The 23988-nt window shown below is 36.0% G+C and overlaps 1 protein-coding gene across 2 annotated transcripts in view; it reads right to left on the bottom strand.

Moving 5' to 3' along the window:
• Window positions 1-1644: 1644 nt before the first annotated feature.
• Window positions 1645-23988, bottom strand: part of Ugalt (UDP-galactose transporter) — a 50031-nt gene continuing 27687 nt past the window's right edge. For both annotated transcript variants that reach the window (XM_067785668.1, XM_067785669.1), the window contains one exon: window positions 1645-6988. In XM_067785668.1, the coding sequence (XP_067641769.1) occupies window positions 6057-6988 (932 nt within the window). In that variant the 3' untranslated portion in view covers window positions 1645-6056. The remainder of the gene's footprint in view (window positions 6989-23988) is intronic.

The raw sequence follows: 23988 nt of genomic DNA, 5'->3' as shown, positions 1-23988 counted from the left end.
AATGGGAGGCAATTCAAAAATGTCCCTCATAAAACAAAAGTAGCGACTACCTCACAGTTTACATCGAGTAAATGCCTAAAAAATAACGAGTGACGGCTCTTATTATATGTATCCTCTTTGGTGAAACTATCCAAAAGAGAAGTTGCCGATAATGAGCAACAAAAATATTTGTGCGTAAGATGCGACCACAAAAACGTAATTCAGCGATTACGTTCAATTACTCGCTCACGTATATCATCATGCTGAATACGAATCAAGTGGTGCGATAAAGTATGTTACAACTTGGTCCCTGAAAAACTTGAAGTGCCGGTACTGTTTTTCACTCAGATTCGGGTTCACCGTGTTGATACCTTCGAGAAAGTATAGTCCTGCTTCTGGCTAAAACATTCTTTTGGACTTTTGTCAGCCTTTGATATAGAAGAAAAAGGCGTTTGTCGCAATTTTATACACGAACATCTCGAAAGCCTGGACCAATTTGCAAAATGTATCAGGTTTCAGGTTCTGTGCAAAAAACCTCTGAGAAACCAAAAGCAAAAATCTTACCACGGATTTTTAATATTTTTGTTGTCCACCAGTGTAATACCTGCTTTGCTATTAGGGCCGGTTTTTCAGTGCGATTTTAAACTACAGCTAAAGTAGACTAGAGTTTAACCCTGCCACTTCGGCCGATCAAGCTGAAATGAGTAGCAAAATTTTATGTTATCGAACAAATTGGAAGGGTCAACTTTAGCTAGAATTAAAGCTTGCACTGAAAAACCGGCCATTATTTAAATGGATATTAAAATGCTATTTTCGACAACCCCGGGATTGAAGTCCATCAATTCCGGGTGTTTTGGGACTTAAAAAAAAATCATCATATACTATGGGTATATACTAAAAAGGAAGTAATTTATTTAGTTAGACAGCGAATGATATCTGAATATGTTCTTACTTTTAATTTTGTTTAAAATATGGCTCGAATTAAAGGTGCCGGTTTTAGGAAAGCGTCGAGAAAAGCTTAACGTGTACAGATAGGCGAATTACTTCTTCGGACGAATTTTGCCATGTTCATCTATGGTGCCATGATGTATCACTTATTGAAATCTATGATCAAATAGATATGAGTCATCTTCGGATATGTTATAAAGAAAAAACTAATTTCGCTGTTTTACAGTGTCCTGAAAAATATTTGTTTAATGCCCCTATTACGGTTTACAACTCAACTCTCTTTCAGTTGAAATTTTGCAATTTGGTATTACAGATTACAACTCAACCTGTTAAAAAAAACGTCGGTTGAAGTTGGTGTAGTTGTCAAAGACATGAGAATCTGACAACTGATTACCAGAAGTTGTTTCAGAAAATTGTGCAGTTGTTTAAAAAAAATATAAATAAAATAATAAAAAAAATTTTTAAGTTTAAACGGTTTTATTGAAAACAATACTAACATGAAGTAATAATAATACCAAAAGCTAGAAAATAATTAGGTAGGTCCTAGGTACTAGTCATCACACTCCTCATCAATCTAGGGTGTTGATCAGACAACGAAATAAAAGCGTTGGGCGCGTGAAATTTTCAAAATACAACAGTGTGCGCTGTAGGTTAACAAATTTCGCTACCACTGTTTCTGCATACTATACATATGTATGTATATAAAAACAACTCGAATGAAGATTATAGTTATTTGTCAATTAATATATTAATATATTTTTTACTTTAATTTATATATCAGACTTAAATATTTACAAATGTACTGAAATATATATAAAAATTGCATAATAATTATTTAATAATATTTAAGTAAACATAAAATAGTAGTTGCGTACAAAATATACTTAAGTTCCATGCGATAGCTTCATTATTAAATGATTTTATTATTTCAATACATAATTAATAACTATTTTAATAAAAAATTGCGATAGTTGGAACAAAAAAAAAAAATACGCAGTTTTTAAAACCGAAGTTAATTAAACTTAAATACTAAATTGAACATGTTGTGAAGTTGAACGACTAATCACTTGTAAATATCCTAATAATATACTCGTATATATAGGGCGCATGCTTCTCGAACTGTAAACCGTTCTCGTTTTCAGCTTTTACAAATTAAAAATTTTAGTATTAACAAAAAAAAAAAAACACCACTCTCCCCCCTCTCTACTCTCTCAAGGTGTATATGCATTACAAGTAAAACCACATTAAGTAATTAACCGTAACAACTTTATCTAGACCTGTAGCGACAGCTCAGTATTAAGACACCCACGAACATCCTTCGTCTGATGTTCATATTGTCGAAACACATTTCGTGGTTACTCTGCTCGACATTTTGGTCGATATCTGTGAAATAGGTTCGCATATCGAAATAAAAATCATCCTATCCTAAAACCTCAATACCTTTAGATTGATACACTGAATAAACAAAAACTGGTAAAATCAACCGAGTTATGGGTCAATTCAACCCATATTTCCGTAAATTTTTTATCCATGTGATTAAACAGTAAAATGAACAATATCAAATGTAAACCAAAGTTCTTTAAAAAAAAAAAGAAAAAAAAAACACAAATAAAAAAACTTTTTGTTAAGGCTGACGACAGTGCGAGAAGCATTGCTATAATATTAAGAGAGAAAGCTATGAAGATTATTTCTCATGGAAAATTGTAAAAGATGATAAGAGTCCCACAAACGTTTTAAGCTTGTAAAAATCTATAAAACTAAAAATTGCTTCTCGCCTAGTATAGAGAGAATTCCGTCCTCAGACTAATGATTTTGAGATGTTGATTTTTCCCGGTCGTGAACCCAGGATTTTCGGTGTGGTAGGTGAGCTGGCTAGGCCATGTTATGCGAATGAAAGATGACGTTCCTGCTAAGAAAGTGTTTCTATCGGAACCCGCCTATGGAAGCAGAGGGAGAGGGCGGTCCCCACTCCGCTGGAAGGACCAGGTGGAAAACGATTTAAACTCTCTTGGTGTGACCAATTGGCGCCAGTTGGCAGAGAGAAGAAAGAACTGGCGCGCCTTGTTGGACGACCATAAACGTTTAAGCGGTGAATCGCCAAATAATTAAGTAAGTAAGTAAGGTGCAGCACGCCCTCGTGGAGTGGTGGTAGCGCCCTCTGCCTACCACCACCGAAGATACTGGGTTCACGACCCAGGCAAAGCAACATCACACAATTAGAAACAGGTTTTTTCAATTAGAAGAAAGAAAGTTGTTCTAAGCGGGGTGATTTGGCAAACATTCCGAGTGAATTTCCGCCATGAAAATCATTGTGGATAAAACAAGTGTGATATCTTATCCGTCAACTGCCTGACATGATGTTCAAGATGGCTACTTTTTAGCGTTGGGCAGCGTTTTTGATGGTCAATATAGCGGCAGATAGGAGTGGCTATCTTCAGCAAGAGATACAGAATGAGACCACGACAGTCAAATAAAAATCGTGATCGGTTCTATTTGTAATTTTAACGGCTATGCAGAAGTTGTCGCACTTGTCTTATCCACAATGATGAAACATTTTTCAGTGAAAACTCGTCTGGCTTGCAGATGGCGTTCGGAGCCGGCGTAAAACATGTGGGTTCCGTGGCGCGTATTTGTAGGAAAAATTAAAAATGAGCACAACAGAAAGATCGGATTGCTTTAAAATCTTTAATTTTTATAGAATATTGTCAACCATGATGAAATAATAAAGGTGATGTCAACATCATAACCTCACTTTTTCGGCAGCTCTAAATGCCAGTATTTACGTGTATTTCAAAAGTAATAAATTTGAATTGCTAATTTTTCGTACAAATTCTTCATAATTAGTTTTCTGCAAAATGTTGTCTATATTCTGTTAGGGAATACAAAGTTACGTTAATCTTTTTGGCGAAACAATTCTAGTAACTGCTTATATAGTTATAATATTTCTAAACGTATAGTAAAATCTACTACGATCGTAGTAGAACTCAAAGGCAGTTCTGTATGATAGACAACCCTCTAAATTATGCATGCCGAACTTGTCAGAATAAGGGGAAACGTCAACGGAATGAGAAGACCTGAATATTAATTTCATCATGATTGTCAACTTGAAATAAATTAATAAATTTGTTTTCTTGGCAAACAACTGTTAATTCAAGAACAACAAACCATATTTGTTGATTTTACTAGCATCATTTCTTTCTGTGTACCGAGATAGTTTATATACATTCTTGGGTTACCCATAGTCCTCATTGCGCGCCGAAAGCGCCACTTGTTTTTTCGCCCAATTTAGTTTTTCCGTTTGTTTTTTAGGCCCGGTTTTTCAGTGTGAGTTTAACTACAGGGAAAGTTGACCAGAATTTAACACTACCTTTTTTGATCTTTTTTGACCTTTAAATTGAGAATGGATATGTTGGAAGAATATCCCAGATTCATATTTTTACACCTAGGTGTGTATGTAACATAATCTCGACACACAAAATACTGAAATAATTTTCCAGAGACGACCAATTCTGGACATGACACAATCAAGGCAAAGTATTTCTGTAATAGTAAAACATATATCTAACACCTAGTTTACATATAATCGCGAATTAAATAACTAGATTTGCCATATAAATGTTTCTCTTCTATAATCGGTATTTATTAAAATATTTTAGAGATGGCAATTTTTTTTCATAGAAAAAATACCAACTCTAAGAGTGTAATCTCTACTTAAGCATGAAATAAAAGAGAAAATTGAAAATTTGGCAGAAAAAATCCAGTTCTTAGGGATGTAAACGCGGAGATAAATGCATGTCTAAATTTTATCATTTTTTTTTTTGTATTTTTCGGGAATTATGCCGTTATTTGTAGTTTAGATATTGTTTTGCCCGAATTTCATTACGTTTGTTAATTGATCTGTCTGGAATGTGTCTTGTCAGGCTTTCGGAAAATTTGTGGGACTGTGAAGGTGCAGCCATACTGAGCCATACTTTTCGAACTGACAACTCATATATTTTTTGTAAAACCTCACCACTGGGTATACAATTTTCGGTTTCATACGAACTTAAACACTTTGTTTTATTTCTAAACTATTTACATTCGAATACTGCAAATCAATTCCTGTATACCCTAAACGACCCACTGCCACAACCAGAGTACGAAGAGAAAATAAACTATTACCATCCATCTAATTAATGTAGGTATAGTGAATTCTCTATTCGCAGCGTAAGAATATGAAAACCTGCGTTTCGAACCGATAAACTTGATGCTATAGAGAGCAACCTACAGTTTGCGACGAGCACTTATGGCTCATAGGTATTGACTGCGGGTTAAGTCACTTAATATTATAATGAAAACTCAGATTTGGAATAATAAACCTTAAGTTATGTCCTAAGAATATATATTAGAAGCCAGCTCTGAATCACCAGCCGATTTCTTGAAAAGAAACGAAAGAAAACCCTTCAAAACTTAAGTCGTTGAAACCAGAACCCAGTAGAGCATCTAAAAATTTGTTTACCTAATTTCAAAACCTCTCAATATTGAATTTCAATTCGTTAAGTTAAACATTTATAACTTAGTTTGCTTGCCTCATGCCCCGGGTAAAGCAACCTCAAAATTATAGAAACAAGTTTTTTCAATTAGAAGAACATTTTTCTAAGCGGGGTCGCCCCTCGAAAGTGTTTGGCAAGCACTCCGAGCGTACTTCTGCCATGAAAAACGCTCAAGGAAAACTCATCTGCCTTGCAGATGCCGTTCTGAGTCGGCATAAAACAAGTAGGTCCCGTCTAGCCAATTTCCAGGAAAAATCAAGAGGAGCACGACGCAAATTGGAAGAGAAGCTCGGCCTAAAATCTCTTCGGAGGTTATCGCGCCTTACATATATTTATTTTTATAATTGCGTAATTCACAAGAGTGTATAACTTTAAGATTTGAGTTGTTCTCATGGTTTCCAATATAAAATTTGACCACATACAGCGAATAGGATACCTTGTGAATTACCTAAATTATTTCTTAGCAAACGGCTCTTAATACGAAACTGTGATTACCCGAAATTGTATTTCATTAACATTTGCGCTATTAAATAAGAAAACTTTATAAAATGTTCGACTTCATACTCTGGCCCACAGTGTCACTAAACTCTTATTATTTTAAACTCTAGGCAAGAGGTTTTCCTCAGCCTCTAAAAGTGCCTGCGACTTTTGTGTAGCTGTCGTTGTTGAATTTGTTGTTCCAGATTTTTTAGGAGCATAACCATATAAGAATATTGATGCAATCACTAAACCTGCTCCTCCAGCAAAACTTAACGTTAATTTAAAATCAAAAATATATATTGAAGCTATACACGATATAACAATTGCTAATGATGTGGCAAAACCTTTTAATATATTATCAGCATATTTAACAACAACAGCAACAATTAGGCCACCACCAGCTTGTAAAAATATTAAATACCAAATAAATAAATCATAACCTAAAAAGAAACCATCTTTCATAATTTGACGTCCATCATTAACGAAACATGTTATTACACCGAATGGTATACTCAATAAACTTAATTGTACATTACGCATCCATACCGATATATCGGCACCTTTAAGAATTTTTTCAAAATATATACCGGCAAAACCAGATAGAAAACAAGCACCAAGTGCAGCCCATAAACCAAGTAAACGATTTTGTTCGGGACCGCTTTTTTGTGCTTTACCACCAACCTTAGTCTCGTCGACTGTTTGTGCTAGTTGTACCATAACAACGCCTGCAATTAGTAGTACTAGCGCACCCCATTGTGTTTGGATGAGACGCCGGCGCAGTATGATTACGGCAAACATAGCTGTGGTGAGTATTTTTAGTTGATAGGTGACTTGATAGGTAGCTGCATCCAGATGTGAAGCAGATACGTAGAGTAAATTATTTTGTACGATATAAACTAATGATGGTACGCATACTTTGAGCGTGTCCAATGGATTAGCAATAATCGTTTTATGTAGTGTGCGAACAAATTTTTGTGCATCTTTGCCTTCTTCGTTGAATACCAATATGAGACAAGTGACCAGCTTAACCAATTCGGCCATTAGTACGGCTAGATTGTATAATTGAGAGAAACAAAAGATAAAAAGAAATTTATTATAGAATTTCAATGCGTAGTGGCATAAAAAATTAACATAGCACTTTTTTAGGTGTTAGGCTGACCTGACCGGTCCGTGAGAAACTCACATAGACACATAGGGGTTTTTCTAGATATAGGTCAAAAACAGTTATTTTGTAGGGTTTGAAATAAAGGAAAAAATGTAATTTCCACGTTTGAAAGCCTCCTATACATATGTACATAGATATTGTCTTTCGTAGTTCTAAATTGGAGCCTACCTAAAAATTTTATATTATTACAAATATAAGAAGTAAACATGTAGGCGTGGTCTCTCTTCCTTTCTTATAGAAAAATATATCAACTGCTGAGTGGAATATCACCCTAACTGGATTGCCGATTCGAAAACGCCGTATCGCAGAAAACGTTTGAATAAAGCCTTATTTCAATTATTTTTTTTCATAAACACCCCAGCTAATGTGAAAATGTATTGAATTCTAAGCTCAGATGCCCTATCAAACAAAATCTGACATAGAGCGTTTTCCAACCGAATTACGAGATGGTTTTTTTTTTTAAACTGATTCCGAAATAGAGCGCTATGCAAACCTTTTCTGAGATAGGACGTTTTTGAAGCGGCAGCCGAGAAAGGGTGATATTCCACTACGCAGTCGACATGTAAATAAATTTACAAGTATGTTTCTTTCAGGTCCATTGTGAATTCATACAAGTGACGAATGCTTGAAAAAAACTTTCGCAATGGTAAGCAGCCTCGATCACCTGTTCAATCGCTGTTCGATTACTTAAATTATTTGCTCAATAGTGTTTTTCAAACATTTTGGTACACGAGAGGTTTATTGCATTATTTACATATTGTGACGAATATTCACATCACTAAATACATTCACAACAACAAAAACCTTAAAGCAAGCTACATAAACACCTTAATCATCATGTACACACATACATACTATCAGCAGAGAGATACTCACAAACGCATGTCATCATCAGCCGAAGTCGTACTCACATACATTGTGAATCAAACTAAAGCGGCGTTTGTCGTACGAAACACGTTTGACCGAACCCTCAAGCCCGTAGGAATCAATGTGTGCGTCTGTGTACATGTACATAACATATTTGTGTGTGTATTGTTTACAGATAAGCACTGTTGCCATTGACCATTTTGCATGCATGCTTATGGAAATATCAACTTTTTCCAATTAAATTTTTGATGTTGTAAAAGGCTGGAATTAATATTAAATATATATAAATAGATTACATATTTATAATCTGCACTTACATAATTATTTCGAATTATTTTCACAATTTTTCAAACTTTAATTAGGTTTTTTTGCATAAAACTGCAAACGGTCAAAAATTAGCGCACAAAAGTTTACTAGGCAACTCTGTCTAGGGAGAGAGCGATCAGCTGACACGTTCTTACGGAAAAAATCAAAATTGTTTTGATTTCTACGTTCCGGAATACGTACGTACGGGCGTTGCATGTCGGTGAGTTTTCGTTTACATTGCACACTCATAAGATAGGTCGTGTCAGCTGACACGTTTTTGGTAACTGCCGCATAAGTGTGATATCTTATCCGTCAACTGCCTGACAGGATGTTCAATATGGCTACTTTTTAGCGTTTTGGCAGGGTGTTCAATATGGCGGCGCATAGGACCTGCTATCTTCAGCGGGTGATAGAAAGAGATACAGAATGAGACAGCGATAGTCAATTACAAATCAGGTGGAATTGGAATTTTGACGTCTATGCAGAAGATATCACACTTAGTTTGATTCACAATATACACACGCATATGGTTACACACTACAAATGCACGCGCGTATGGCTGGATTCTAAAAGAGACACGTCTAGACATTTGGGCAGAGTATAAAAGCAACACTAGCTGAGTTTTCAATAATCAGTTTGATTGCGAAGTATAATTGTTATTGTGAAGTACTTTCAAAGTAGTCTAATAAAGACGATTTTGCATTATTGAATATTGGAGTTATTTATTCAACAATTTTGCTATACGAACTTTAGTAGAAGGTGTAAAATAAGTGGAGTTTCCCTAAATTCGTTACAATATTTTAAAATGTTTGCATAACTGGCTGCTCAGATTTTAACTACTAACTAGATTTTAGAAATGAATATTAATATCTAGTCTGATTTTGAGTATACACATTTAAAAGAAAATCTGATTTGAGACACAAATGGGCAATTCATGGCAGTTCAATTTAATAACCGCGAGCAAAAAACAAACCTTCCTTTCATTCACTGGCCATTCGCGACAGCCGTTCTCCCTGTCAGCAACTATTTGACAGATAGGTATGGCAATGGAGGAATAGAAAGATTTTTCACTTGTATGAATACACAATGTTCAGGTCTTTAAATTATTTTTACAACTTTAAAGTTGATACAGATTTTTCAATTACTGTGCCTAGATTCAGTAAGTGTGAGTTGGAAAATATAGTCTTACTTTCATATAACATGAGGAAAGGCGAGTAATGCTACCATATTTAAACAATTAATTTTAAAACTATTCAGGAAAATGTTTGTACTGTACTAGCACAGCCGGCAGACTTTGTTGTGGCAGAAAACTGGTTAACCTATATTTAAAAAGGGATCCTCGCTTCCCTTCTTCACTCTCTCTATAGCATTCTCTTTATATTCCATTTTTCTTCTTAATTTTTTCAATACCTTATTATATTTATCTCTCTCCTACTCCCAAACCTCATTCCCCTTCCACTCTCAACCCACTCAAGCTCTCACTTCCAACCCCACTCCGACTCCCTCTCCAAATTCCAATCCCACTCCCATTCTTAACCTCACTCCTCTGCCATATACGGAATCTATCCCAAATATTGAATACCTGCTTCAAAAAATAACGGGATGAAGCGAATTTAAGATTTTATTAAATGGGACGTGGCACCGCTCACTTAAATTTTTTTCCTAAACCTTCCGTGAACCATCACAAACGAAAAAAATGATCGGAATCGGTTGAGCCGTTTTCGTGATTTAGCGAGATTCGCGCACTAATTCATTTATATATATTTACATATATATAGCTAGTCAGCTAGTTCCTAGTATTTTTATCATATTTAACCTTTTAAACCTTCCCTGGACTTCCAAAAATAATTCAAAACCAAAATTTGCCATATTAGTTCAGCTGTTTTCGAGGTTTAGCGAGACTAACGAACACCAATTGATTTTTATATGTACTTTTTCGATATTCATGTTTTTGAAGAGATGTATTCGTCCAGAAAATTCAGTTGAAAAATTTCTGAAATTTTTTTTCGTGTTCTTTTTTAAATTTTGTGTGTTGCTTTTCTTCATTATCCAATGCGCTTGATATTAAATTGAGCTCTGAACGTGATATATTAAGGTATGATTGGAGGCTCCTTGATAGGCCAACCTTCTCCAACCATGTGTATATCAGCTTCAGAATCCCCTAAATAGGGTAAAGAAGGGAGGAACCTTAAGAAACCCTAGGTCAAAGACGCTAATGGCTGCGTATAAAAATGCTTGCCTTCTACCAAGATTCAGTAGAAAAGGTTTAGGAAAGTCTAGCAAGGGGAAATATAGTCCAGCGACTTATAAAGAGGAAGAATGTGGGATGGTCACCTAATAGTGAAGGGTCGGGAGATGATGTAGAAGAGCCAGCAGACAGCACTTAAACTTCGATCATGAATCGTTTACTGCCGGACTCGGTGACCTATACCAAGATCGAATGAAGACTTTCTCCAAGTTTGAACCGCCAGATGGCATATTTCTTGCCGTGCTTCAGGTAGAGCGATTGAATGGCTTAAAATAATATTATCTACGCTTGGAGAACTGCTTGTGTGGATTTCGTACCAGAGACGGAAGATCGGTAATATGTTTCGCCATTAAGCCTAACATTATTTATTCTCAAAGCCGTTGAGAGGCTGATACATGTGTATATAAGGTTCAACATGGATGTAAAACTGTTTTCCACAACACAGCCTGCGTACACCAAAAGCAAGTCGGTAGACACGGCACCGCATAGGATGGTTATAAACTTAGAGAAAGCCTTAAGTATAAGTAAGGAAATCGACTTAGGAGTCTTATTGGGCTTTCAACTATGTCTCTCAACGGGCGATCATCGATGGTACACTGAAGTACATCCAGCCCTAACCAGATGAATCGGCTGCATGCTAAATTGTAGGAAGATTACTTCACAATGGGGGTTGAATGAGGCCACGAAATCAGTGGATAAGTGGTAAGGGACTAGAGATATACGCCGCCGATAAACGCCGCCGCCGCCGAATGTCAAAAATATCGGCGCGGCGGCGCGGCGTCCGGCGCGTTACTATATTTTCTACTCGTTTAAGACTGTTTAGGTCATTTATTGTTCATGTCAAAAATTGGTCGGATATGGTCGAAAGTGGTTTCTACGGATGCGCATCACTGCTAGTTATAAGAAACTAATTGCGAAATTTAACTCTTTATAACTATTCAAAAGTCATTTAAAATAACAGGCGCTTTCGATGTCAGCTTAACACGGACTTTGCATCACCCAATTCAGCAAGTTATTAAAACAAAACACTAAAAGACAAGTTATATAATAAATTTATATGCTCACTTTGCATTTTTGAAAAAATTAATAATGAACAATTAATTCAAATAAAATGACCCAAGGCGAACATGTTTTTAAATTGTCCTCAAGAATAAGCGAAATCAGTGATGCAAAATCCTTTGGTAGGTTCTAGAGGCATAAATACTCCTTTGAAATTATTCTTACCTCATACTTAAGTTGAGGATATATGTACTTATGAGAAGGGTTTGAAAAATCACAAAGTCTTGCATTCAAACATCTGTTGTTTATTTGCGAAACTATACAATAGCGTCTGAAATGTTAATTTTGATTTTCACACTTCATCCTTCAACACCCAAGTCTCCCGGTTTGACATTTCCTAAAGTTGGCGGCCCTATCCAAAACTAGTCCCTTGGAGTGAATCACATTGATTATAGCCTATCAACCAAGTTTAAATATCACCTACACGTTACGGCTCCTTTTACAAATGTGAATACGTAGGCACATATATCTACCAGGTGAGGCTTTGTCCTTCGCAAGAACACTCAAAGTGGTGAAGCAAAAGCTTTCCCAAGACAGTGGAACTAATGACCGTGTGTGATACTACCCTAACGTAGTGGACAGTCGAACTTGTCTGAAAACTGAAGCTACGCGGTCATCCATAATGAGCTCCTATATCGTAAGGCCGGAAAACAGTATTTAACAACTTTCAACTTAAAATCCGTCGACTTTCATTCTAAATTTAATTTAACGAAGACTATTGAAATCAATGTTGTGAACACAAACGTCTGCAATCTTTGGTCTACATTTTAAAAATTTTATCCAGGGTCCTTGTAAAATTTTAATTATGTAGATGCGCCGAGGATTATACGATTTTCACCCATGTCGCAATGACATCCACTTAAACTGCTTATGATTTCGAGGGCGGCATCCTTGGCCCAATAGTCACTCCCTAACGTTTCAAGGTGTTTCTCTGGTGTACCTCTGCAGCATAGAGCGACAAAAGCATCCGTTGGAAAGTCTTCGGAGCTACACCTAGAGATTCTAGGAAAGTGACGTCTTAGAAGGTATGAGTTCGAAGTCGCAGTCCTATAGCTTTTGTACTGGCATATGGTGTGAGGCTCAGGAGGCGTGGTAGCGACTGGTGGTGGGATTCCCACTGTTCGCACATCGGGAATTGTAGCTCTTAAAAACAGCCGAAAAAACTGGAGGCGCCCTGTGCCACGAGGGACATGAGTATTAATAGACCATTAATAGCAACCCTAAGTCGCCTTTATACGTGACCGCCAAGGAGCGACAAATGATATAAAGAAATTGTGTTCGCGACGATTATTAGGAGTTAACCCTAGGTGAAACTACGCTTTGCACGAAATATACAGGCAAAAGTGTGACTATTTTATGTATCTCTATTTCTTTTCAGCAGACGCAGCAGTACCAATTCCAAAGACCGGGGTTAGGTTCGAAGCCTCTCTGGAGCAGGCGAACGAGGGACAATCCCTTCGCAAGGAGCTACTCCTGAAAATGTTTGAACGGTCTGCGAGATTTTGATGCAAAACCCCCGGATCTTTCCGAAATGGCCAACACGTTGATTTCCTTAAATACATATAAACAAAACCTTTCCTAAATTTTATTTTTTTAAATAGAAAAATCAAGCTTTTAAAGTAAGAACACCGGCGTACGCCGGCGCGCCGCCTACGCCGCCGCCGCCGATAAAGTGATCGGCGTAAACCTCTATAAGGGACCCATCAAACTTACGGCGTACGCTGACTATGTTGCAGTGGTACTTTCCAATAGTTAGCTCTTTGTTGCTTAAACCGCAGTCGCGCCAATTTTTGATATTGATAGCCAAGCAGCAATTAAGACAATAATCTCGCATAGCACAACATTTAAAAGTGTATTAGAGTGTAAACAATCACTGGAAAGAATCGGGATATAGGAGCTAGCTAAAAAGGCGCATCCCTCGAAGCTTGCACTATAGACGTCCCAATAAGATTTGGAGAGATTAAGAGAAGGCAAGAGTTGCGATACCTTATTTACTCAAGGTTTATTGGTATTAGTGAATACGAAATTTTTTTCATTGTGTTGGTCATTTCGATAGCCGATGTTTGCATGGATTTATGTCATTATTTTTTAATAGGAAACCAATTTAGGTTAAGATCACTTTTTAAAATCAAGGATGAATCACAATATTGTTTAATGAAATAATGTTTTCCTTTTCACACAGGGCACTTGATTCGCATATCTGTCAGCAGCCCCAACATATTATTACTTTAATAGAAACAAGTAAAGGTGTCTAAGTTCCGGTGTAACCGAACATTATATACTCAGCGTGAGCTTCAATTGTACATTTCATTTCAGATAAATTACTTTTCTACATAATACGTGGCATCGCCCTTTAAAAAAAAAAATTCTCCCCATTTCCTCTTACAAGGAAACTTGATAAGTGAAATATCATAGATTCAAAACTATTTTTTGCTCAACCCAGCAAACATAAATATTGTTTGCTAAGTTATATAGCTTATTATTCTAGTATACGACCCTTTTAAACTTGTTTAATGTCTAAGTTGCCGTGGACTTTAACCGATCCCGTCCATTTTTACTAGAAATATTTTCTAATATAAGGAAAATTTGTGTACCCAATTTTATTACGATCCGTTAATTTTTCGTCGAGTTATGGCTCCCGAAACATAGAAAACTGCTTTGTCATAAAAGGGGCGGTGCCACGCCCATTTTTTAAAATTTGAAGTTTTTCCTATTTATGGTTATAAATCCACTTGGGAAATGAAATACCATTGATATAAAGCTCTTTTTTGCAAAGATATAGCTTATTTCATTCGTCAACGACCCTTTTAAAAATTTTTTATATAAAAGTGGGCGTGGCCCATAACCGATTTCGTAAATTTTTCTTGAAATCATTCCTTATAGTAAAGGCAACCTCTCTGCCGAAGTCTGTTACGATAGGTTTGACGATTTTTTATTTATGATTAATAATATTTGTAAAATTGATTTTATCACAAGTGGGCGGTGCCACGCCTTTTATTCGTCAACGACCCTTTTAAAAAATTTTTATATAAAAGTGGGCGTGGCCCATAACCGATTTCGTAAATTTTTCTTGAAAGCATTCCTTATAGTAAAGGCAACCTCTCTGCCGAAGTCTGTTACGATAGGTTTGACGATTTTTTATTTATGATTAATAATATTTGTAAAATTGATTTTATCAGAAGTGGGCGGTGCCACGCCTATTTAAAATTTTATTCAAATTTTTATCAAAAGTCTCAATATCAGTCCACATGTCAAATTTCAGCATTCTAGGTGGATTATTAACTAAATAATCCGCTTTTTTGTGTTTTCCAAAATGTTATATATATAAAAAGTGGGCGTGGTTACCATCCGATTTCGGTCAATACCAATCTATTCTGGGACCAGATAAGCTCGTGTATCAAATTTGGTGAAGATATCTCAATATTTACTCAAGTTATCGTGTTAACGGATAGACGGACGGACGGACGGACATGGCTCAATCAAATTTTTTTTCGACACTGATGATTTTGATATATACTGATGATATATATATATCTATCTCGATTCCTTTATACCTGTACAACCAACCGTTGGATAACGTTAATATGATAAAGTTAATATGATAAAGTTAATATACTCAGTGTGCAAAGCACGCTGGGTATAAAAATAGTTAAAATGGATAGCAACCGTTTCCTCCTTAACTAATAAGGCAATCAAAATAAAATACATGCGCAACTAGTCATAGATGTTGCACTCAACGAAATACATATGTGCATATTTTTAAAAAAACTGTATAATCTTTTGCTGAAAATGCAGCGAAAATAAAATTTTAAATTGTTTTAGTGTTTTTCTATTTTTTGTAAATTATTAAAAATAATTTTTTTTTTGTCCGTCATTCGTTACATCGACAATAAAATACGACCTATCAAGCTAAACGTAGAGTAAGATTTCTGACTCCATTAGGCATTCAACAAAGCCATAATGAGATAATTAGGGATTTGTATTTTGTATGGAAGATTGAGTTCAATAAGAGCTTTAATGTAGAAAAATTTTAACGCTCTATGTGAAATAGGTATATATTCGATTTTTATTGCCGCAGGTGATAGGCAAAATAGAATACTCAGATGTTTCAGATGTTTTGTTTGTTTCATTTCATTTGGGACCAAAATTCATGGAAAAAAAGGACCAAATCTCGAGGAAATGGAAGTCGTAAGTCGTTTACAAACAATTCGGCAAAAAACCTTTAATTTCAGCTTGTGGTAAAGTTCAATATCACACACACTTTCATATTAACAAAAAAGCCTTATATAAATATATGTTTTAAGGAAAAACCTTAGGGGAAAGCCCGTGTGACAAGCCAAAATAGTTCAGTTTTATTCACATAAAAGTCTTATCTTTAAACTAAAATTCTCCAGAGCTCGGTTTATATCAACTTTATCATAAAATCAGTTCTAAAAGTTAAAAAAAATTTTCCAATAGCTGGATGCTCCAATATTTTTTAATGATACATACACAAATTTACATCTTTACTCTTCTGTTTACCAATACACCCTGACCCTTCAATTTTCCCATCTATGGCCTAGATTCAGGAAGTGTGAGTTTTGAAATGTACACTTTTTTGCATATAATTTGTTTTCGAGAATAATTTACATTTCAAAACTCACATTTATTTAATCCAGCTACATTCCTCAGATTGACCATTGAAAGGTCTTAAACGTTTCAACTGTGTAGTAATGTAATTTTGATCACATTTAACTAGGTAAGAGAAATTAGTCAACAATATTATTAAAGTTTCTGGGGTTCTGCTCTCCAACGGAAATAATTTGGCACAAAACTTTATAAAATATCTACGTTGAGCATTTGTAAAGTTATCCCTTTCAAAAAATATTTCTGCCTTACTTCCAATAAAAATATTCCTTGGGTTCAGATAATTAGTATTATAAATTATGTACACTGAAATTTTTCAAATATCCAACTTTTTGATATAATCATTGTACCTAAAATTACTCAAAATGTGCTTCATATTGATGGTATAATATCGGCAGACAAACTTTTTCTGAATGAACTCTTTATCTTATTTTTTAGGACCAAAATTGAAAAAAAGGGACCAGCAGACCAAATGTGGTTGGAAAGGATCATTTTTGTTCCAAATGGACGAAAGTGGCAACCGTGTTCTCAACTAGTTAGTAAAATATTCTAGAGACATAGTTTAAAATTTTTATCCCAAATAGGGGTTGTTCATAGCAAAAAAAAGGTGACTCAAACACGCCGCCAATACCTTAGAGCCCAAGTGCTCGCCCCGAATGAATACATTTAAGGTTAATTAGCGGGTTTTTTACATGGAAATGAGGAAGCTTTTCCCTCAGAGCCACAAGTGCTCAACTCCAATTAATATATTTAAGACGTAACAGGTGATTACCATTTTGAACATCCACGTCGTTGGCACTACGCTACACACTCCTACACTCCAAAATCTTGGGTGTGATGTTCGATCAGGATCTACATTTTGGTCAGCATGCAGCCGCAATTGTACCGAAAATCCAGAGCCGTAATAAAATCCTCAAATCTCTTGCTGGCCGTACTTGGTTAAAAGACAAAGAAACGCTCATTACCACATACAAAGCAATTGGCCAGCCGATTGCATGCTACGCGTACCCTATATGGTAGCCAAGCCTAAAAACTACTCACTGGAAGAAGCTACAGGCCTGCCAAAATACTGCTCTGAGAACCGACACGGGCTGTCTTCTTATGTCCCCAGAACACCATCTACATAATGAGGGGAGAATACTCCCCATCAGGGAGAGAAATGAGATGATAACCAAACAGTTCCTGTTGAATACCCAGAAACCTGGGCATCCCAACAGACATCTGATTGATGAGCAAACACCGCCTAGGGGCTTAAGAAGTCATCTTCGTAAGCATTATGAGGAAATACGGCACAGAGAAGTCAGCCGTATGAAGCAAAAAAACACAAGCAGGTCCTCAGTGAACTCCACAAACGGGCGTCGGACCTTTATGCCAGGAATTGCCCAGTGAATCTAGTACTCAAGGAACAGTACCCAAAACTTGCGGAAGAGGAACGCATACTCCCCAGGGAAACGCGAGTCACTCTAGCTCAACTTCGTTCTGGATACTGTAACAGGCTAAACTCTTACCTATCGAGAATCAACCCCGACATATAAAATGTATGCCCCGCTTGCAATGTGTCCCCACATGACACCGACCATCTCTTCAACTGTATTGTTGAACCAACGCCTCTAACATCCCTCATTATGGTCACCCCTGTTGAAACAGCAAGTTTCCTTGGACTCCCGTTAGAGGATATTGATGACAATTTGTGATCGGTCGCACCTATTGGGTGGGGCAAAGCACTGCCACAACAACAACAACAACATTTGCATTCTCTGTTCTTCTACGAGAATAAAATAAAGATGTAAAATCAAATAGGTATAGTCCATTACAGGGGCGTAGCGACGGGGTTTTGAGGGTTTAAAACCGCCCCCCTTGCCTCAGGATCATTTGATTTTTTAGGTCGTTACAATTCAAATATTTGATGTTTTTATGTCTATGTTAATAAATTTCTTTATAATTCTGCTACGTATTTACTTTGTTGGTGATATTATCAGGCCTGTTCTGAATACCGACTCGTTTTGAAAAGTAAAACGAGGCTGATTCCGAGTCGATTTCTTTTTGGTGTTCTCAATTCCGATTGAAACAAATCGATTCGAAGTCGATTTCGAATCGTTTTCATTTCGAGTCGATAATCAAGTGAAACAGCTGTTTTTATTTATTTTGGTTTTAGTTAAATTAAAATTTCGCAAAAGTTTGAACAAAATGCCAGCACCAATGGTTTCCGGAAATGCAGAGGCAAGAACACGTGCAATTGTGCATAAAAATCGCAAAAATCGATCGATCGAAATTGAGAACACGTCGGTTTCCTTTCGGCAAGAATCGCTTTATTTAGCTTGGGAAATTTTTGATAGGTATTTTCCAATTAGGATTTGTTATACTAAATAAACATCGAACACAACAACGTTCGATTACATTCGGCAACATGATCGTGTTCAATGATCAAACTTGCTTAAACGAAAATAATCGACATTGATTTTAAATCAACCAACTTATTGCATCCGTGAATATAAACAATTCAGGCGTTTGCTTCAACCGCGATTACATTCATCGGAATGAAAAGGCAAATATGAAAACTCCATGCGTCTGAATATTTGCATGAGTCTTCTGCCCTTACGTCACGGCGACAAGCTACATATAAACATTGCTTATTGCCGAACTAAACGATACTAATTCTCGTGCTTTGATTTTATTCTCCACATTTAAATAATGTTAAATTTACAGCATTGATTCGAAGTACTCATTTCCTATTTGAAATATAATGCAAATTTTACATTATTTTCCATGTTGAAAACACATTATTATAATGTAATATCTACAAGCCTAAAAACTACTCACTGGAAGAAGCTACAGGCCTGCCAAAATACTGCTCTCAGAACCGACACGGGCTGTCTCCTTATGTCCCCAGAACACCATCTACATAATGAGGGGAGAATACTCCCCATCAGGGAGAGAAATGAGATGATAACCAAACAATTCCTGTTGAATACCCAGAAACCTGGGCATCCCAACAGACATCTGATTGATGAGCCAACACCGCCTAGGGGCTTAAGGAGTCATCTCCGTAAGCATTATGAGGAAATACGGCACTGAGAACTCAGCCGTATGAAGCAAAAAAACACAAGCAGGTCCTCAGTGAACTCCACAAACGGGCGTCGGACCTTTATGCCAGGAATTGCGCGGTGAATCTAGTACTCAAGGAACAGTACCCAAAACTTGCGGAAGAGGAACGCATACTCCCCAGGGAAACGCGAGTCACTCTAGCTCAACTTCGTTCTGGATACTGTAACAGGCTAAACTCTTACCTATCGAGAATCAACCCCGACATACAAAATGTATGCCCCGCTTGCAATGTGTCCCCACATGACACCGACCATCTCTTCAACTGTATTGTTGAACCAACGCCTCTAACATCCCTCTCATTATGGTCACCCCTGTTGAAACTGCAAGTTTCCTTGGACTCCCGTTAGAGGATATTGATGACAATTTGTGATCGGTCGCACCTATTGGGTGGGGCGAAGCACTGCCACAACAACAACAACAACATTTGCATTCTCTGTTCTTCTACGAGAATAAAATAAACATGTAAAATCATATAGGTATAGTCCATTAGAGGGCGTAGCGACGGGGTTTTGAGGGTTTAAAACCGCCCCCCCTCCTTGCCGCAGGATCATTTGATTTTTTAGGTCGTTACAATTCAAATATTTGATGTTTTTATGTCTATGTTAATAAATTTTTTTATAATTCTGCTACGTATTTACTTTGTTGGTGACATTATCAGGCCTGTTCTGAATACCGACTCGTTTTGAAAAGTAAAACGAGGCTGATTCCGAGTCGATTTCTTTTTGGTGTTCTCAATTCCGATTGAAACAAATCGATTCGAAGTCGATTTCGAATCGTTTTCATTTCGAGTCGATAATCAAGTAAAACAGCTGTTTTTATTTATTTTGGTTTTAGTTAAATTAAAATTTCGCAAAAGTTTGAACAAAATGCCAGCACCAATGGTTTCCGGAAATGCAGAGGCAAGAACACGTGCAGTTGTGCATAAAAATCGCAAAAATCGATCGATCGAAATTGAGAACACGTCGGTTTCCTTTCGGCAAGAATCGCTTTATTTAGCTTGGAAAATTTTTGATAGGTATTTTCCAATTAGGATTTGTTATACTAAATAAACATCGAACGCAACAACGTTCGATTACATTCGGCAACATGATCGTGTTCAATGATCCAACTTGCTTAAACGAAAATAATCGACATTGATTTAAAATCAACCAACTTATTGCATCCGTGAATATAATCAATTCGTTTGCTTCAACCGCGATTACATTCATCGGAATGAAAAGGCAAATATGAAAACTCCATGCGTCTGAATATTTGCATGAGTCTTCTGCCCTTACGTCACGGCGACAAGCTACATATAAACGTTGATTATTGCCGAACTAAACGATACTAATTCTCGTGCTTTGATTTTATTCTCCACATTTAAATAATGTTAAATTTACAGCATTTATTCGAAGTACACATTTCCTATTTGAAATATAATGCAAATTTTACATTATTTTCCATGTTGAAAACACATTATTATAATGTAATATCGCGGGTTCGAATCGAGCACAAGGCCTAACAATAATTTTAAATTAGAATAGAAGAAAGAAAAATTTTTCAATTAAGAAAAAAATTTATCATAACAATAATAATGATAAAAAATTATTGTTAAGCCTTGAGCTCGATTCGAACCCGCGATCTTAAAATCAGTAGGCCGATATAACAACAAAAATTGTTAATACATCCCAGAGCACGGGGAAAAAAAGTGTCAATAAAATATGACACAAGGGCAGCATTGCCAACAAACAAAGTCCAATTTTCACAGCTATTCTGCAACAGATGTCGCAGTGGTGTGAATATCAATTGGCACGAACCAGAATAGAAGTAGGATTAATGAAGACAAACAAAAAACCGCTGTGGTGGCTGAATGGTTATAGCAGCGGCGCCTAAACGTTGCCGATGAAGGAATTTAGCAGTTCCGAAATGGATCTATACAACGAGCTTTGGCAGTTGTCTAAAATTTTTTCTTTCTTCTATTCTAATTTAAAAAAAAATTTTTTCAATTAAGAAAAAAATTTATCATAACAATAATAATGATAAAAAATTATTGTTAGGCCTTGAGCTCGATTCGAACCCGCGATCTTAAAATCAGTAGGCCGATATAACAACAAAAATTGTTAATACATCCCAGAGCACGGGGAAAAAAAGTGTCAATAAAATATGACACAAGGGCAGCATTGCCAACAAACAAAGTCCAATTTTCACAGCTATTCTGCAACAGATGTCGCAGTGGTGTGAATATCAATTGGCACGAACCAGAATAGAAGTAGGATTAATGAAGACAAACAAAAAACCGCTGTGGTGGCTGAATGGTTATAGCAGCGGCGCCTAAACGTTGCCGATGAAGGAATTTAGCAGTTCCCGAAATGGATCTATACAACGAGCTTTGGCAGTTGTCTAAAATTTTTTCTTTCTTCTATTCTAATTTAAAAAAAAATTTTTTCAATTAAGAAAAAAATTTATCATAACAATAATAATGATAAAAAATTATTGTTAGGCCTTGAGCTCGATTCGAACCCGCGATTTTAAAATCAGTAGGCCGATATAACAACAAGAATTGTTAATACATCCCAGAGCACGGGGAAAAAAATTGTCAATAAAATATGACACAAGGGCAGCATTGCCAACAAACAAAGTCCAATTTTCACAGCTATTCTGCAACAGATGTCGCAGTGGTGTGAATATCAATTGGCACGAACCAGAATAGAAGTAGGATTAATGAAGACAAACAAAAAACCGCTGTGGTGGCTGAATGGTTATAGCAGCGGCGCCTAAACGTTGCCGATGAAGGAATTTAGCAGTTCCCGAAATGGATCTATACAACGAGCTTTGGCAGTTGTCTAAAATTTTCTCTTTCTTCTATTCTAATTTAAAAAAAAAAAAAAAATTTTTTCAATTAAGAAAAAAATTTATCATAACAATAATAATGATAAAAAATTATTGTTAGGCCTTGAGCTCGATTCGAACCCGCGATCTTAAAATCAGTAGGCCGATATAACAACAAAAATTGTTAATACATCCCAGAGCACGGGGAAAAAAGTGTCAATAAAATATGACACAAGGGCAGCATTGCCAACAAACAAAGTCCAATTTTCACAGCTATTCTGCAACAGATGTCGCAGTGGTGTGAATATCAATTGGCACGAACCAGAATAGAAGTAGGATTAATGAAGACAAACAAAAAACCGCTGTGGTGGCTGAATGGTTATAGCAGCGGCGCCTAAACGTTGCCGATGAAGGAGTTTAGCAGTTCCCGAAATGGATCTATACAACGAGCTTTGGCAGTTGTCTAAAATTTTTTCTTTCTATTCTAATTTAAAAAAAAAAATTTTTTTCAATTAAGAAAAAAATTTATCATAACAATAATAATGATAAAAAATTATTGTTAGGCCTTGAGCTCGATTCGAACCCGCGATCTTAAAATCAGTAGGCCAATATAACAACAAAAATTGTTAATACATCCCAGAGCACGGGGAAAAAAAGTGTCAATAAAATATGACACAAGGGCAGCATTGCCAACAAACAAAGTCCAATTTTCAAAGCTATTCTGCAACAGATGTCGCAGTGGTGTGAATATCAATTGGCACGAACCAGAATAGAAGTAGGATTAATGAAGACAAACAAAAAACCGCTGTGGTGGCTGAATGGTTATAGCAGCGGCGCCTAAACGTTGCCGATGAAGGAATTTAGCAGTTCCCGAAATGGATCTATACAACGAGCTTTGGCAGTTGTCTAAAATTTTTTCTTTCTTCTATTCTAATTTAAAAAAAAAAATTTTTCAATTAAGAAAAAAATTTATCATAACAATAATAATGATAAAAAATTATTGTTAGGCCTTGAGCTCGATTCGAACCCGCGATCTTAAAATCAGTAGGCCGATATAACAACAAAAATTGATAATGTAATATCTACATTTTTTTTCATGTCAAAAACACATTTCAAAAATGAAAATTCAAATTATTTGATAAATGAAAAAATAATGCATTTTTCACATTTTAAAATGTAAAAAACACATTAGTGTTTTTTCCGTGTAGATATGACTTTTTTATATACATCTTTTTTCTATTCGATCAGTTTCTTTCTTTTGAATTTTATATACGTATACGTTAGATCTCATGCATAGGCTCAAAATGCATGAATTCTATTTATTCCTGAAGGAGGTACTTCTGTTTTTTTTATCAATTTATCTATGATTAATATTACAGAAATGCGATTCTGTGCCTTTTCCTAATGTTCACATGTTGTTGAAAATCTTGTGTACGCTTCCAGTAACAACAGCAACGAACGAGAGATCTTTTTCAACTGTTAGGCTGATTAAAAACTGTTTGAGAAACACGATGAGTGAAAATCGATTGAATGGCTGGGCATCACTAAGCACCCACCGTGATCAAATTGTTACCGTTGATGAAGTTTTAGATGAAATGGCAAAGAAAAGCCGACGCATGCGCTTGAGTTTTTAATGTAACCTTTTTCATATTATATTCTAAATACACGTACTTTAATGTTAAAGCTAAATACAACATTTTTTCTTATTTATTTAACGAAAAAAAAAAATATTGTTCGACTTATGGCATTAAAAGTATTTTGGAAGGAGTAACAAAAAAGGGGCAGGTCATGGCCATTTCCAAAATTTGTTTAAGTGTTGTTCTTAGATCAAGCATACCACTGCTGAGATAGAATATCAGTCAAAT

The sequence above is a fragment of the Eurosta solidaginis genome, chromosome 4 (genome assembly GCF_040869045.1).
Source record: "Eurosta solidaginis isolate ZX-2024a chromosome 4, ASM4086904v1, whole genome shotgun sequence".
NCBI lineage: Eukaryota > Metazoa > Arthropoda > Insecta > Diptera > Tephritidae > Eurosta > Eurosta solidaginis.
This window is presented reverse-complemented; position numbering and strand designations above follow the sequence as displayed.